Source organism: Lagopus muta, chromosome 4 (genome assembly GCF_023343835.1).
Source record: "Lagopus muta isolate bLagMut1 chromosome 4, bLagMut1 primary, whole genome shotgun sequence".
NCBI lineage: Eukaryota > Metazoa > Chordata > Aves > Galliformes > Phasianidae > Lagopus > Lagopus muta.
Genome location: NC_064436.1, coordinates 67,711,851 through 67,730,405, shown reverse-complemented (window position 1 = coordinate 67,730,405; position 18,555 = coordinate 67,711,851). Strand labels below are relative to the sequence as shown.

Below are 18,555 nucleotides of genomic sequence, written 5' to 3'. Positions count from 1 at the left end.
CTATGGGCAGTCTGTCTCAGTGCCTCGTCACTCCTAATTTCTTCCGAATGCCCTCTCTTTTATCATGGAATGGTTTGGGTTGGAAGGGACCTTTAAGATCATGTGGTTCCAACCCCCCTGCTATAGGTAGGGACACCTCCCTTTGCACCAGGTTGCTCACAGCCCCATCCCGGCTGGCCTTGAATACTTCCAAGGAGGGGGGCATCCTCAACCTCACTGGGCAGCCTGTTCCAGTGTCTCACCACTCTCACTGTAAAGACTTTCTTCCTGATACCTAGTCTGTATCTACCTTCTTTCAGTTGAAAACTATTTCCCCTTGTCCTGTCACTACATGCCCTTATAAAAAGTGGGCCTTTAGCCTGTTTCTCAGTTCCTTTCAAGAACTAGAAGGCTGCGATAAGATTTCCCCGGAGCCTTCTCTTCTCCATGCTAAAAAAGCTCAGCTTCCTCAATCTTTATTTGTAATAGAGGTGCTTCAGCCCTCTGATCATCTTCGTGGCACTCCGTGTCTTTATTGCAGTGGCAGCTCCAGGCCTGGATCCAGTACTGTGGATGGGGCTTCACTAGGGCAGAGTAGAGAGGGACAACCTTCTCCCTATGCTGTTGGCCAACCTTCTTTTGATGTCCCCAAGGTTCCGTTAGCCTTCTGGGCTGCAGGTACATGCTGCTGGCTCACACTAAGTTTTTCATGTGTCACAGCCCCCAAGTCCTTCTCCAGAGGGCTACTCTCAAGTTCTTCTCCCAGTCTGTATACATATCTCGGATACTTCGCACTGGCTTCATTGAACCTCATTAGGTTTAAATGGGCTTACTTTTCAAGCTTGTCCAGATCTCTTTGGATGGCATCCCTGTGACAGTGCTCCTCTAAGCGAGGTAAAGTAGTCTTTGCAAAACACATGATGTTGTGGGGAGGGGAAGAAGTCACAAATCATTGACCTGGAGAGGTGATGACTGTGAGCATGTGTGACTCCAGCTATCACAGGAGTTACAGGAAAGTTGTCGGTGAGGTTTTGGGGTGTGCTGCCAGGAGTACTGCTTTCTTTTTTATGGACTGACTGCTTAAGGAAAAAAAAAAAAAAAGTGTCCAGAGAACAGTTGCTGAAAATTTTTTATTTCAGCCTTCCTTACCTATATGTAACAAACTTGAAATGATACAAACAGATTACTTGATGTAATGTGAAAACCCAAAAAGTACATGATATAAGCAGCACTTTTAAAGTATGTCCATGTCAATCAAATAACTTGGATGGTTTATAATAAGTTAGTATGGGGCATCTGAGCAGTTCATTATAATTGAAGACTTTCTTAGGTGCTTAGTGGTTTGTGGAAATGAATAGATGATCTAATAAGTGGTTATAGCTCACACATATCAAGCAGTCTGTGAGATATGACAGATTTTAGTTAAAAATAAAGTAATGGGAATCCGCATATTTCATACTGTCTTTGGCAGTTGCATTTGACTGGGAACAAGACCTTTCTGAGAGTGATTTTCTGTGACTAAACGAAGCACAGTGGGTTAGAAATGCAAAGAATCATCTTAACGCTTGACTTTTGTCAATTTTGTTTGTACTGAAGTTGTTGAACGGATATTTTAGGAGGTAAAATGAAGCCAATAATTTTGTTGAAGACTGTTGTATCACCTTGATAGTAACCCAGAAGTGATTACATATTACTTAATTAAGCATTTCTAGCTTGGCACAATCTAGAATTAGCAAAATTCCTAGCAAGATACTAGGAACCTCTATGTAGGAAGAGGGTTTTTTCATCCTTAAGAAAGGTTCTACAATCATAGCAACACGTATATATATATGTAGGCAGTGCCCTGTAATCAGTGTCACCATCTGACCTGTCGCATTTGTGAGATGGTCCTGGTCTCAGTGAAGCTACCAGTTGACATGTCCACATCGTAGAGCAGCAGTGCTATAAATGACACAAATTGGCACTCCTCTTGTCAGATTTTGTGTAGTGGTAGGATCAGCAAATGGAATTGAACAGCAGTTTTTGTGTCTCTAGGGATTTTTTTGAGGTAACAGTCGGGGCAACTTGGCTTGGAGGTTTGTGGGAGGAAAATGAGATGTTGTTTTTGTTGTTGCTTCTTTTTGTTAACAGAACAAGCAATGGGCAATTCCACAGAGAATTAAGAACTTTAAAATGCTTACTGAAGAACTTTGTAAGTGCCTTATGCAATATTCATTCACATGAGCTAGGATGTAAGTCTCTTCCACTGGTGTGAATGCTGATAAGAAGAATATAAATGAACAGTAACAGAGTTGCTATCTCTGAATTACATCCTAAAGGTGCATCCTTTATACAGAATAGAAATATGCAAATTTGTCCAAGAATTTGTGTAAGGCAGTGGAAAAGTGAATCAGAGCAGCTATCTGTTCTCAGGCTAGGCTGGGTGAAAATACACTGGCTTTGATCAGCATGCCTTGAGTTATCTATGTACTTGACATCTGAAAGGTAGGTATGTCACTGGCGTTTTTTTGTAATATCCTCACTAATAATTTATACGTTATAGTCTGCTTATATATTAGTTCTTCTAAACAGCAGATGTTTGCAAATGCTGAAGGGAACTGGAAGGATTACAAAAAGGCTGGGTTAGTGTGGAGAATTACACTGCTTGATGAAAATTCAAATATCTGTTTTTTAACAGAAGAAGAATTTTAGTTTTATGAATTAGGTAGACATCTGTTGCTAATTGTGCAGAGATAATTACAAGAGTTAATTATGGAAGTTGTTAGAAAAAAAGAGTTATGATTTATAGACTAAGGGCAGTGGCAAATTACTTTAATTTGATAGAGAACTTTGGAAATATTATTAAAAAAAGAAGCTATATTAGAGACTGAATCATGTTTCAGAATGTGTCTTCAAAATTATATTGGTGTAGCAAGGAAAAAAGCAAATTTTTAAGTGACACAGGATATTAAGCATAGCTAGGGAGAAAAAAAAAACCTCAAGTTAGCAGCTCCTCTGTTTTGTATGTAAATGAAGAAGATGTAATTTGTTTAAAGCATTTTATACTGCATTTTGCTCAGTAATATCTCATGGTTGGAATAGGATTACCTAATGAGATACTGCTGAGAGCCATATCATAAAGCAACTTGGCAGTATGCAGGGTTTGGGATATATAAAGCCAGCAGTCCCCCATGGCTTTACTCCAGTTCTGGATGGTCAACGTGAAGGTCATGAGCAGTGTTCAGATTAGTTCACTCTTTGATTTTGATCTTCCCACAGTTCTTTAGCCCGTGGCAACACTTCAGCCCATTGCTTTAGTCCATTTCTCTCATGGAGTATTTTGGAAAGTCTTTGTTTCTTCCTCCTGTCAAAGAAAACAAAATTTGATCAAACAGACCAAAAAGACCCAAAACCCAACATGCCAAGACAATTTTGAAAATTAAATTATTGCTTTTCCAGACAGTAGTGATTTTTCTCCAGGACAAAACCAACTTCTTTCAGAAAAATGAGGATTTTTAAAAACAGTGCTCAGGGGGGATGCTGATGCCCCTAATACTGCCAGCGAAGTAATAAGGCTGCCTTCCACTTGAGTGCATCTTTTTTCCAGTAGCAAAAGTGTCCCTATGCTAAAATGTCAGGGCTTTATTTTTTCAGGTCATTGGGTATTTCCAGAAACTTGATGATATATGAGTATATGAGAAGAGAGGAATATCTCGTAGCTGTTCATATTCAATGAAATGCCTTTGGGAAGAGCAAGTAATGTTTATTGAAAACAGGAGGGGCAGTGGCGAATAGCAGGATTTCTTACAGACCATTAGAGGTCTTACAGAGAGACCCTGATGTTAATTGCACCTGTTGCAACCAAACCATTTATGTGAATTGTTTTAGAATAATTCAGCTGGAAGGGAACCTGGAAGATCATCTAATCCGAATGACTGTCCTGAATCGTTTGCATAATGTACATTTGCATAGCCATCTTACATTTGCCTTCTTTATAAAAAACAAGCAAACATAAATGTTGTCCACTCTCTGGAAAACCCCACTCTATCTGATGGGTGTATTCAATATTTAAAATTCAATGCTTAAAAATAATAAGGTTGTGGCAAGAAGGTGGGTGATCAGTGACAATCCAGGATGGCTAGTAGTACAGTGAAAAAGTGCAGGTCAATATTTTCCCCAAAAGTGTCAATATATGCATATTGTGGAACATAGTTACAGAAAATTTTAGTGAATTTTTTTGTGAAAATTTTAGTGCTTTGAGTGAAGCATTGGCACAGGTTGCTTAGAGAGGTGGTGGATGCTCCATCACTGAAGACATTCAAGGTCAGGCTGGATAGGCTCTGAGCACCTGATGGAGCTGCAGGTGTTCCTGTTTATTGCAGGGGAGTTGGACAAGATAACCCTTAAGGGTCAGCTCCGACTTAAAAGATGTTATGATTCTGTGATTGTGTGAAAATTTTGATTAACCAATCCAGTTCAATCCGATACTAGAGAAAGGTGTTGCAATTCTTCAGCTTTCTGGCCCATTCATTTCAGAAATCTGTAGGGAAGACGGTTTAACTCACACAGTCAGGAATGTTTTTCTTTGAGATGGAACTGCTGATTAGGGATTAATGTGATGAGTACATGATCTGGTTCCATCCCCTTTCACTGCTGATATCCCTGCCCACAGGTGACCTCAGCAGTAGGGAAATCCATGCTAATACAATTTTCTTCTTTTATCAAAGACATCCTCACCTTTCTTTTGTGTTGCTGGAACTGTGTAAGGAAGACTTAATTGAGGATGGGACTGAACTATTAATTAGTAAAGTTCTGTTTTTCCAGCAGAGATCTATGCTACTGTGTGAAACTTTAATAAAATAAGAACGAGGTTCCCTAGTGTGATCACAAAGCCAGGTTCATTATAGGATTTCCAAATGAGCTTATGGGAATTATCAAATGATATACTGAATGATTGTACTGAATTTTTGTGAGATCTGCATTAATTACTGAAAGAAACTGAAGTCAACATTCTTTCTTTTGTACCAGTAAGGGTATGATAAGTTATTTAAAGTAAACCAGTTAGCTTTAAAGCCTTGCCAAGGGAACTGAACTGTGGTCTTTTTTCTTATTCCTTTTTTTTTTTTTTGCCATGAATGCATTTAACATGAACACAGTTAAAATCTTCTGGAAGATGCTTCTGAAAAAAAAAAAAAAAAATCAGTGTTAATGGGATAACAGGTTGTTTCTTTTATTTTCCTTTTTATTCTACAACATATGATAAAGGCTGATATGTGGCTTTGTTAGAAGAGGAAAGGAAACGATTTTCTTGTTACTGGTACAAGTCTTCCCCCCCCAGTATTTCTGAATTTTCTGAATGGTACTTCTAATTTGAGCAGGAGCTACTTTCTTAGCTTTTCAAACTGGTAATTCCAATTTAGTTGCTAAAAGATATCCCAGTTTGGTGAAACAGCAATATTTTTGTGAGTGGTTATGTAAAGGCTGAACCATAGAATATCCCGAGTCTGAAGGGATCCATAAGGATCATCAAGTGCGGCTCCTGGCTCCAAACATGGATGTCCATCACAGTATGATTGAGAGCATTGTCCAAACACTTCTTGAACTCTGGCAACCTTGGTGCTATGACTGCTTCCCTGGGAAACCTACTCCAGTGGCCCCTCACCCTGTCAGTGAAGAACCACTTCCTGATATCCAACCTGACTTCCCCTGATGCAGCTCTATGCTATTCCTTCAGGTTCTTTTGGTGGTCACCAGAGAGGGTGATGGTCCTGCCTCATTTGGAACTAAGGGAGCCCCAGCACTGTGGTCTCCTGACATCAGGGAGGGTCCAGGATTTTTCTTGCCATTGTTTTTCTTTTCTTTTTTTTTTTTTTTGTTAGGCCACTCAATGAAAAGTTATATTTTTGGGGAACTTGAATAATTTATTTTTCCTTATCAGGGAATCCATTCCTAATACGTATTAAAAAGTCAAATAAAAATAAATACAGAGGAGCATGAGGCATACTGACGATAACATTCTTTATGTAGCAGTCCCATAAGTTCGTGGCAATTCTCTCTGAGTTGATGCACAAAGAAGATGACCTTCACTGAATGAGGTTCTCAGTTTTTTATTCGTAGCAATAGTAGTTACAGTAGAGAGTTCTGGCTCATGACACAAGACTAGGAAATTTCATCGTCTCCTTTGGAAAGTATTTACATTTTGGAAATAATGTATATGCTCTGTGTCTGCTGTTAATATTTTCTTTACGTGTCCGTCTGCACTCTGAGACTTTCTTATACGCTCAGAAATTGTTCTGGGAATAAGGTTTATGGCAGATGGAGATTTTAGATGTTTTGCTGTGCTCAGAACTTCTCATCTACTTCTAATATGCCCATTACTTTTTGAAACTGTACGTTAGGAGTAGTCCACCATGTTGTGGGCATCACTGTTTATATTTCTCTGCTTGCTGCAATTGTTACATTTAGAATGTGGACTGTTTTTGAAAGACACATATTTGCATCTACAGATCATTATTTGTAGTAGAGATTTCAATTCATGCTTTCATTAAAAAAAGCTGAAAGATGCATATGTTAAAGTAAATCAGGCCATAATGCACATTTTCTTTCTTTAAGTAAACCAGCCCCTCGTGCTTACTTTTAGTGCAGTAAATGAGTTTGTCTCCAAAATGAACTATTGTCTTGATGAAATTAGTTTGGGACCCTCATTCAGCAGTGTAATTAGTTTTTTCTATTAAGGTCATTTAAGTGGATGTGATATTGAATAATTTTCCAAGCAAATTGGAACATCTGGAATTGAGAAGTGAAATTAAACTGGAGAAGGGAGACTTGATGACCAAGTTGCAGAACTGAGTGACTGTGCTAGGATTGAAATTAATGCATTCTCTCTCCTCATACACAAATGGCATTAGAGCATACAAAGTCAAGATCTTCCATTCTGTAGATTATAGTGCTTTGCAAATACATTCTTAGCCATTTTAAAAAGTGGATTTTTACTGTTCTTGTCCTGTATTTAGCTGTTTGAAATTCTCTCTTGTGGCACGATAAAGTTTGTGTGAGTTAAATCAGGGTATTTATTTTTCTAAGTACTTTTCTGTCTAATTTATTTGAAGTTGCTTGGAGAGAGTTGTGTTTTGAGGGCTATAAGTAAAATGCCTTGTTACTTCTACTGAGAACTTTGTTTTACTGCTAAATACAACATATAGAAACATTTTATAAAGAGTACATGCATACGTAAAAATGCGTATTTTACATATATCGTCAAACTCTTTTTGATATTATGATGGTAAAAATTTCTTTTTAGGATTTATTTCACTTAATTTAGCAATCATAACTATTTGCTCGTTCTCAGTCTGGTTTTCTGTGTTTCCTTCCTACTTGAATGGTATGTATTTCTCAGAAAAAAATTGATGTTATTCTATGGTAGGTATGGTCCTTGTTCTTATAGTGCGCTGCAGCAGTTCAGTAATTCTAGTTGATTTTACAATACATGTGTATCTCTTTTGTGGGTAAAGTTAGGTGAAAAGAATCTCATTTTATAGTTGAGTTATTCATGGAAAGATCAGACTTGCAGATGGCACAATCCTATAACATTTATTATGGTTATTTTTAATGGAAAGTTGTATTTTTAGGTAGCAAAAGAGACGTGCAACTCGACTGCTCCTTCTGTATTCAGGGGACTTCAGCAGTTCATCTAGCTACAACTTATTTGTTTTAGTGCTATTTGAAGCATTCAATTTTTTTTTTTTTTCCCTTTTAATTGTTGACCTTTGTATGTATCTAAGAGAGAGAGACCTATAAAGTAGTCTGATTTGACTTCATTTATGACTTTATTGATCAGCGTTTTCTTTATTTCAGATCTTTTCTTTACTGTCTGAACTGCTCTGGCAGTCTACCTCTAATTGGTTCAAGAAGTTAAAATAATTAAGATCAAGTTCGAGCATTATTTTCTTCCTCTTCAGGTCTCCGATGAGAAGTTCAGTAGATACATAATCAATTTCATTGCCTGTTGCATCTGAAAGGTTTTCTTAGTCATCTGCATGTGGCCAGGAAGTTTTTCCTTGTACGTGTGTGTTTATGGTGCTTTCATGCTCTGGCAACCTTTTCTGTTCCATTTTACTTCTTCAGATGCCCTGTATTCAGAGTAATTGAAAAAAAACCTAATAGAGAGACTGTGATAAAAGTCTCTTTGGTCACAACTGTACCACATTGTAAATGTCATGCTTCTCATAATAGGAAAGGGAAGGGATGGCAGCAAGTTTTTATACTGCTTTCAGGATCTTTTTTTTTTTTTTTTGTTCATATTTTCTGATATTTTCTTTCTATTGCAAAGATTTTCTGATTTTCTAACAGTACATTTTTTGGGTTAGTATATAGGTAAGGCACTTATGTAGACTGCCTTGGTTTTCATCCAGGCAAAGGTGAAATGGATCACAGAACATCATGGATCCATTGGTGCATTTCCATCCATTTAACACCAAATGATATCTGGGGCAGTATTTGGGTCCTGTTATCCAACTCTAAGGATTCTATGATTCTATCACTGGAGTGATGTCAGATTTTCTGTTCCATTAAAAAGCTATAACATATTATGAAGAACTTATTATGAAGCTATGTGATTCATTGCATTATTAAGTTGTGTGGTTCAGGTTTCTGGTCTGTTCCTGCACAGTTGAACAAGGAATTCTTTTAGGAAACTTGAGGAGAAATTATGAAAGCAGTGTGCATTTCTTTTTAAATATTATAAGTATGATCATTCTACTATTCACTGTTGTTTACATTTGTTTCTTGTAAACATATTGAAGCAACGTTGCACTGAATAGTTAATGTCTGGAGAACGGCTACAGTGCTTTTGTCACTGCTCGAATATAAGCAGTGACACTTATATCTAGAAGCAATTTCTTTTTGAGCAGTTACTGACCTTTGTTACATTTTCATCTTATGGCTTTGTCATTTTTTAAAATGAAGACCAGTGACAAAAATGTATATTATTTCTCTAGTTCACTGACTGTTCATTTGCTTGGACCAGAATAAATTAAGCTAAAAGTAAAAACCTTATTTGGGGGGGCATGTGCTGCCATCCTTCAGATGACACAAAACTTTAAATTGTATTTATTCAATACACATGACCATTACATCACCTCACCATTAAAGAAAATGGAAACAACGAATTAGACAACAATGTATGTTGCTGTTAGAACTGAAGAATTGATGAAACTTACAGAAACTTTTTATTTTTTTCCTTTCCCAAAGGTAACGACGCTTGTTAACACAAGCAACAAGGGACCATCTGGAAAAAAGAAAGGGCGCTCCAAGAAGGCCCATGTGTTGGCTGCCTCTGTAGAGCAGGCTACCCAAAACTTTTTAGAAAAAGGAGATCAAATTGCTAAAGAGAGCCAGGATCTGAAGGAGGAACTGGTTGCTGCTGTAGAGGATGTACGCAAGCAAGGTGTGTGGAACAAACTAATCAATTGTTTAACTGCTATGGTTGAATCTTTTCAAAACAAATGTATCTCTGATAATGTTTGAAAACTACTGTGTCTTCAACTACACTGTATTTATAACAGAATATACAGATATTAAAATAACCGTACCTTCATTACTGGCCATGGGTGTCAAAAATGTATTTAAGTGAAATATGTATTGAGTTTCCTTTTAGCTGTCCTATCATCTAGATTTAGTATTATGGTCCATGCAACTTTGAAAAATCTAACTGTTATCAACCAAGTATAGCAAAGAAGAATTTTGTGTTTTCAAGAATACACTTGAGATTTATATAAATATTATCATATTCTGAAAATACACAAATATAAAATACTATTTTTTTTGTCTTGATATTGGTGATAATAAGATAAATATTAACATTACTTTTCAATCTGCATAAATAAAACTGCAAGTTCCAAGATATGCACCTTTACAGAAAAATAGTTTTGTTGGGCATCAGACAGTGGTGAGATATCATGAAGTAATGCCTCCTATTTTATTCTGTTGGCCCATGACGTCAGGGGCAGATGGTGGTGGTATGGCAGTAGAGGTTGAATCTTCCCACCAATATTCTGTTACGTTTTGGTGCTGTGTGGCAGATGGCAGCAGAAGGGCTCTCTGACAGACTGGTGCCTGACATGGAAATGAATAAGAAACAAAGGTGTGTAATGAACTCTCTCTGTGCAGAAAATATTGACGTTCAGTCACTGGCATTCATTGATGCTTCCTGAACATTTAAGGAGACCAAACAGTGGATGTGAGCACAATGTGAGACAATAGGAGACATTACTTTCAGAGTGACCCTCATAACACTTTCTTTCCTGACAGAACTAACCAGTTTTAGGAAACTTAATTTTGAAATTTAGTTTGAGTTTATAAGAAAACTGTTTTTCATGCAAGGCTTTGAAATTTCAGAAATACCGTATTCATGGTGCATTGGTTTTCATCTGATAATTTTCCTTTAAATGGTAAAACCATATGTCAGATGCTTTCAGACTTAAATGTGCAGAAAGGAAAAATATGTTTTCAATCTATGCCCGTAGGAAAAATATTCCATTATTGATATTGATTGTAATTATCTTTATTACCACAGAATTAAATACTTCTCAGTATTTTCCATTTTAAATCCTAAAATCTAAAAATAACATCTGCCAGTATCATAATTCTTAGGTTTTAGAAAAAGGCTGGCAGATTTCCAGCTGAGATTTCAAAGAGTCTAAAGGACTTTGGTATAAAGTGCTCACTGATATTCAGTGAGGCCCCCAGTACTTTTTTTTTTATTATTTTTATTTTTTTTTCAATACTTAAAAACTGAACTTCGGTGATCATATGAGTGGACAGGGTTAAATCTTGTATATGAAAACCTTGATCTGAGTTTATTCCAATCTTTTCTATCCTGAGGCTTCTTGTTTCTATCCTCTATATCTTTTTTTGTTTGTTTGTTTCCACTGTTTTCCTGTTTCTGCATGCAGTTTTTTTTTGTTTTTGTTTTTTTTTTTTACCATTCAATTGCCAATGCATCCTAATAAGTCCAGTATTTGCTGTGTTCTCTTAATGTACTGCATTATGTCGGTGTTCTCCATTTGCTTATTCTTTCTGTTTTCTTTTAGAAATTTGATGCCAAGGCTTGGTTGTGCTGATCTGCAGTTTCCTTTTTCAGTGTCTTTCAGTTTCCTTTTGCTGACATTCTTTTATTGTGTGCTATGCCATAGTCTGAAAGAGAATTTTCAGTTTTCCATCTGAATTTGTAACTGTCTCCCTTTGGGGTTGTGATGCTGACTCAGTTTTGCTCCTCTCTCAAGGAGTCTTACACTGTCTTAGAATCATTAACCTATTCTGTTGCACGCTTTCTGATCCAGGCTTATACACCACGTTCATTAGCAGTGTCTGAGCTCCTTATGCATCTTTCTTTGTCACTAGAGCTTTATAATAGTTGAGTGATTTTATTGATTGATTGATTGCATATTTGTGTTTTGTAAAACTACAGACATATAAAATGAATGCTATGGAGAATTTTGGTTTTCTTCTTGAATTCCTGACTCTATAATTCATAACAAGAGAAACATTATATTCATTTTTACTTGTTTTTAAGATGCAGAGAGAGAGAGGAATAGAGAATGTAAATAACACTGGGCAGAATGATACAGACACCTTTTGTCAACATTTCAGTCTAGAAAAATGTATGTCAGAAAAATAGAGCAGTTTTTTGGACATATAAAACCTGAGTCTGTAATGAAGAGAATAGGAGACACCAAGCACTATTGCTGGCGCACAGGAACTGCATAAACTAGACCAGCTTTGATGCAGCGTTCAATGACATATTTAGCTCAGTGACATAAAGAGATGGATTAATAAACCAGTGTTGATTTTTCTGGCAAAATTCCAGCTTGGATAATTACACCATCAACCTATGAATGTCTCCAGCAGTGACAGTTGGCTCTGGGGTTCCTCATTTCCCATCTTATATTGCTTTATACTCACATGGTACTATATACAATTGAAATTATCCTGGGCTGAATTGCTTTCCATTGATAGGTGTGAAAGAAACACATTTAAATAATAATTTGCAAATGTTTTGGAGGGAACAGGATGGAAAAGAATGTATATATTTGAGATTCTTGGAATTTTAGAGAATAAGTTATATTTGGATGGTTGTACAAAATTCTGATGATCAACAATTTTGGTTTACAAGACTGAATTGTGTAAATGCAAGAAGGATTTTAAATGTCTATATATTTTTTAATTTTACATGATTTTATCAAAAAGTAAATATTTTATGTGCGGAACTCCCAATTGTGTATGTATGCTTATCCCACAGTAGTTCTATAATACTTTCAGTTTGGTTTCACAGTCTTTAAAGGCCAAAATAGTGAAAACGGGCGTTAGTTCAGAGCTGTGTGAGTGAAATTATCCACCACTGGATAATTTGCTGCTTGAATATTCATTCACATGTGAGAGCTGTGGAAAAGATGAGACTCAGGAAAGGCTGATGTTTGATTGTTTGTGTTGTCATTTTTAGAGGTGAGGGAAATCAGACGGTTGTCTGCTTATTGAAGTTACAGGAGTGAGATTTTTATGTATTTTTATGCTTGTAATAACATTAGATCCTGAAACTACAGAGTTGAGAACTAGAGAGGATCAAAGAACAACTCACAACAATAAGAAATACAGTCTGGGGAGCATGTTTCTATAGCATAGGTGTCTAAATGTAGTTGCTCCTTTCTTATTTTATAATTATAATTGATCCTTTATTGATCATTAGAGGAAAAGGATGTTCCTTGTGGAAGAGACATTCAGGTTGTATTTTGCATGAGGGTCTACCAGAAGCTGCTGGTCCATTGGCCTTACATCTACTAAATATCTTGAGAAGCAATCAAGGTTGCCAAGGGAAATAAGGAAATAGATTATATTTGGGGAATTTGCTGCTGTGTTTATTCATATCTTAAGAGGCCTAGTGTACATTCCCTAGCATCAAACAGAATCTTCTAAAATTTTTATATTGATGTTCATGTCAATTTTCCAATTCCATGAAGGCTAGTCAGGTCTTTAGTTTATCCCTCAGGGTTGACAGACTGAGAAGTAGCTGAGGGGTGCAGACAAAGAGGGATTTGAAATGGTGATATGTTCTCACATTCAAAACAATTTACATTTGAATTGAAATTTAATTAATGCTTTATTGTACTTAAGTGTATCAGTGATGTTTCAAATGAACTATTAATCAGACTTATTAATTGGAAAAGTTCTTTCTAAAGTTCGCACTTGTGAAATAATTGTATTAGATTGTCACAGATCTGTGGCTAAATGGCTCCAAGTTCGGTGCTCTCAGTATTTTACAGTCCCTTAGGAAAAAAGTAGTTGGATTAATTAAAATTATAAATTTCAATGGTCTGTGAAGTGAATGAAATGATAGTGGTGTTGGATGTAAATGTGAATATTGAATCGAAAGTATATACTAGCTTTAATAATATCCATTGTACTGTAAGATACGTATTCATCTTCTATCACTGATTCCAAATGTCAAATGTAAAGTGAATCAAATTTTAGTCAGCTAGATTGCTTGTATAATCAGTTCCAGAGAGATGCAGCTCGAGTCGCAGAAATTTAATGGGAAAAGATCAAGCTAGATCATACATGGCCTTTCCTGGCATTGAAATATATTAACATATTGAAGAATGATCATTTCTCCTCAGAAAGGGAACAAAATCCCAACTGCAAATGAAATGGGAAGTAAGTTTAGAAGACACAGTAGTGAAGATTTATAAAAAAGGGTTTAAGGGTGTTGCAATGCAGATTTAACAGTTGTTCATGTAAAGCTTTGGGAATTCTGATTAGCATTTTAAATGCATATTTATTTTTAGTAAGTACACAGGATACTTCAGTATGGAAGTGCTTTACAACTGGCTTCCAAGTGCTAACAAATGATTATACAACATCTAAGTAGAGATTACCACTGTAATGTATTCATTTCAGTTACATGGATTTTAAAGTACAATGAACAAAACATTATGCTTTAAGATAGGAAATAAATAATCGTATATGATTTATATGGCAGAAGGAATACAGACAGTGAGAACAAATCCATTGAAGAATGCATTTAGACCATTATTCCTGAGAATACAGGGATGGTCACCAACCTATTCGGTGAATTTCTAGATGAGTACAATGATAATAAAACTGGGGACCTTTGCATCCTGAAGGGTTAATTTGTTTGTTTTAATAACTTGACCTCATCCATGAAGGAAGGGTGAAAAAAGCCTTCTTACATAATTTAAACATAGCCTATTAGCAGTTATGGCTTGTTCAAATCTCTTGAGTTATCATCTAATATAATCAGTATTCTATAAGGAATCTGCAATTCAGTTTGGGTCTACATACTGTTATACTTTAGAATACCTTTGTAGCAGTTTGTAATTTTGTTACAAACTTCGTTTGTAATTACAAGGACGGTGCTCTGAATAGGTCATAAATCAGTTGTCACAACTTTTTAATCTTGGACATGTAAAAGAAAAGACTAAATGTAAAGGAAATGGATTATTTAGACCGTAAATTCTTAATGCCTTTCATTTGAGAACTGTTCAAGAATTGTACTTGCAATCAAGTTGTCATGGATTCCTTAATTGTTTCCAGGTGCTTGCTGTGTTATCATCATGCCTCACTGGTCATAGAAGCTCAATAGATTGTTGCTTTGTGCCCACCATACAAATTTCTTAATAAAAGCCTTTGGAAAAATAGCATTTCCTTGGTATATTATCCATTATGAGTCCATTTCTTTCTTACCAAATAAATGCTTATGTTTAAATCTACTTACAATTCCAAAATTTCCAGTACCCAAAATAGCTTTCTTGCATACTCCTACCAAAAAAAAAAAAAAAGTGAGTGAGAGTTATCACGTCTGCCATCCCCTTTGCTCTTTTTCCTGTATATTATCTCAAGTGTTAACTGCACTGGACTAAAATAGGAGTACTTTTTCTAAGATGTGGGTCTGATATATTTATAAAGATATATACATGCATCTGTGTGTGTGTATGTCTGTCAAAGAACAATATGGAATACTTGCACATTTCTGTTGCTTATTAGCAGCTTTCCTGGCTACTGGTGTAATGAAAATATTGTCAGTAAAATAGAGGAAGCCTAACAGTTTCTAAATATATGTGAGTGCATATGTATGTGTACACATATGAAGATTTGGTGTCATCTGTTTTTCTCCTTATGATTTTCACTCTCATTTATGTAGTATTCACTTAACACTATTCTGTTGTCTGAAGCCTTAATCTTAAAAGTTGAGAAGCAGAAACTTCAATAGGATTCAGTATGAGACACGCAGTGGATTGACCTTTCCGCTTGCACTGTTGACATTTAGACTGTGGAGTGGATGAGCCAGTGTGTGCTGTATCAAAATTCTGGTAAACTTCTCAATCATCCCATGATATTTTTTTTTTTTTTTTCCCAGAAATTAAAGCTTGTGTTACTTGAATTACCCTACACAGATTACTGTGTGACTTGTATGTGTGTGTGATTCTGGATAGATAATGTAAAGGCATCTTTATCTGCTCCTGTATGAGTTAAATGTAATATCCCAAATCAAATGACATCTTATTTTGAAAAACTAAGGAAACTTTCCTTTTTTTTTTTTCCCTTTCTTTACCCCTTTTTTTTCCATGCTTCCCCCCCCCCCCTCCCCCCCCTTTTTTTTTTCCATGAGACTGAAATTTAAGACTTAATTTCTAACTGCTGTTGTTTAATTGGGAGAAAATGACTTAGTGTTACATGTGAGGATGGATAGAGTAAGTTCCCCAGTTAAATCCCATCAGAATAACCTAAGTGGTTTGACAGTGATCTTACGAGGTAGTAATTGGTAGGTTTGAATCTTCTGAATGAAGCTGATGAGATCTCAACACCTACATAATAACTTTTTCATTAAACTATAATAATAACTTCAAAAACAAATCCAATCATTGGTCAAATACTGGATTTCAGTATTTCTGTTTCATTTTATCTTATTTGTCTTTGCTTGTTTGTCTAATTATTTATTAATGATGAACAGTTCTTCTGTGTAGAGGTCCTTCCTCTACTGAGTGCCCTACGTTTTACAACTCACTTTCTAACTCTACGAATACTCCTCGTTTAAGAAATGTAAATTAAACATACAATTTGTTCATAAAACTCAGTGCCAAAGAATACAGTATATGAATATTAGTGAGAAATTTAATGTGCTTACAAAAAAAATCTATGCAAATCTTTCCAGGGTATCAGGTGAAACATTTTTAGTAGCTGAGAATGATAAGGTATCTCCTAAAAAATTGCAGTTCTTATCATATATATCCCAGAAACAGCAATTTCATAGGTCTGATTAAATTATTACAGAAATGGATAGTATATGCAAGAAGAGGAGACTGAAATATCACCGCTGATCAATCAGGGCTCATTACAAAAATGCATGAGGCAAAAAAAAGAGAATAGGAAGCACAGTGGAAGAAGAAAACTATTTAAGTAGAGAGACTAATGAGGCATAAGAAGAAATGGGTATAAATTAGCTATAAACTCAGTAAGTATGGAATTAAAGAGGCTCTAATGAAAAAAAGAAAAGCCGACAAAAAACTGTCAGATGCTAGAATTCATTTAGAATGAACTTCCTACTTCCAGTAGGATTAATTGGGGTTAAATGTCTGGGCTGTTTCAAAGACAGAAGCTTGATAAGTTTGTGAGTATAGTTATTATCATATTAAGGTTATTATTAATTATATTATGACATGACTGTCTGCAGTAGCAAGGAAGCAGACCTGATGACTCAAGATGTCTGTGTTTCTTGTGCTGACCTAATTTTCATTGAAAGTAATTTAATACTGACTACAGAACAACTTGAAATGAATTTGGAAAGAAATGGAAAACTGAAAGGAGGGTTGGCTTTTTCAGATAAGAAGGATTCTTTAATACGTAATTTTCTTAGATGTAACTTCAACATAACCTTTGGCCTAGGAGAGGTCTAATACCACTATTGTACAAGGACAAGAACATGTTAATAGACAGCCACCTCTCTCCAGTAACATGCATCACATGGTGCTGATGTAGTTGCCAAGCCATTCTTCATTGAATTTGAAAAGTCATGGCTGTCAGTTGACTGGAAACCCATGGTGACTGCAAAAACATCACTCACTTTTTTAAGAAGAGTAGTAAGAAAGACTGGGATCTACAGGTGAGCCTCAGCTCTGTGCCTGGAACAGCTCTTTCTGGAAGATATGTCAAGGTACATGCAAGTCAAAGAAGTGATCTTGAGATAGCCAGCACAACTTCACTGTGGTCCTACATGATATTGTTATCTTTAATTTGGAAAGAAGTGGCTTTCATATTGGGTTGATAAGGATAAGGTGGTATGAGCCAGTGTACGCTTACAGCCCTGAAAGCCAACCAGTAATATAGGGGTGGCCAGCAGAGTCCTGCTCTGTTCAGTCCTGGGTATCTATCTGGAGTACTGCATCCAGACCTTGGGGCTCCAGCACAAGAAACATGTGGAGCTGATGGGATGGGTCCAGAGAAAGCTCTTGAAGATGTTGGCTGGACTGGAGCACCTCGCCTATGAAGAAAGGCTGAGGGAGCTGGACTTGTTTAGCTTGGAGAAGGCTTCTTGCAGACCAGATTGTGGCCTTCCAGTGCATTAAGGAAGCTTATAAATGGAAGAAAGACTGACTTTTTACATGGTCCAATAGTGATAGGTAGTTTTTTGAACTACAAGAGAAGGGATTTAGATTTGACATAAGGAAGAAATTCTTCCTCACCACCTTTATTGAAAGAGTGGTGAAACCCGAGCTTGTTGCTCAGAGAAGCTGTGGATGCCCCATCTCTGGAGCTGTTCATGGTCAGATTGGATTGAAGCCCTGGGCAGCCTGGTCTAGTGGGAGGTGTTCCTGCCCATGGCATGGAAAGTTAAAATGGATGGAATTTGAAGTTTGTTCCAACCCTAGCAATTCTAAGATTCTGTGGTTATTAGACTGTGAAATGCTGGTTCTTTGTAAGATTGGAAAAAAAAAAAACAACAAAAAAAAACAAGACAACTATGAAGTTTTGTATTTTTTTCTTAGTTATATGAATATATTAAGTACTTTCTGCTTAATTACATGTAAGGAGATTCTCTTCACTTAACTGTACCTTTCAAATGTTAAAGATCTAATCCTAACCTATAAGCTGTTGTTTTGACTCTCCATGTATTCTCCCTCTATCCACTAGTGTTCATTCAAATATGTTTGCTAGCTATATCTCCTGGGATAAGAAGGTAATTTTCCTGCTTGCTTTCTGGTTCCGCTGGCTTTTTAGCAAATATTATTAACTTCTTTATAGTTCAATGGTAATATCCATCTGAAGCTACAAAATGAAAATTTGGCAGAGATCCAGAAAGTCTTTTTTAAAGCAAAAATTTAATTTAAACAATTCTTAGGCATCTGCTTCTAAATTCCAAAGCTTCCTGGATGTACTTAAAAACAAATACACTTTTATATACAAAAGGTTTGTTACTGGATGTCTATAATCACTTCCATCTTGATCAGAAACCAATTTAGAGCTTTAAAAGGAGAAAGCCTTGGTGGGATTTTCATATTGTTGCACATGTCCCCTTGGTTTCAGCCA

At 36.2% G+C, this 18,555-nt stretch overlaps 1 protein-coding gene across 7 annotated transcripts in view; it reads left to right on the top strand.

The window, feature by feature from the left end:
• The window catches only part of CTNNA2 (catenin alpha 2), a 456,804-nt gene that overhangs the window by 96,367 nt on the left and 341,882 nt on the right, over nt 1-18,555 (top strand). For all 7 annotated transcript variants that reach the window (XM_048942164.1, XM_048942165.1, XM_048942167.1 and 4 more), the window contains one exon: nt 9,208-9,403. In XM_048942164.1, the coding sequence (XP_048798121.1) occupies nt 9,208-9,403 (196 nt within the window). The remainder of the gene's footprint in view (nt 1-9,207; nt 9,404-18,555) is intronic.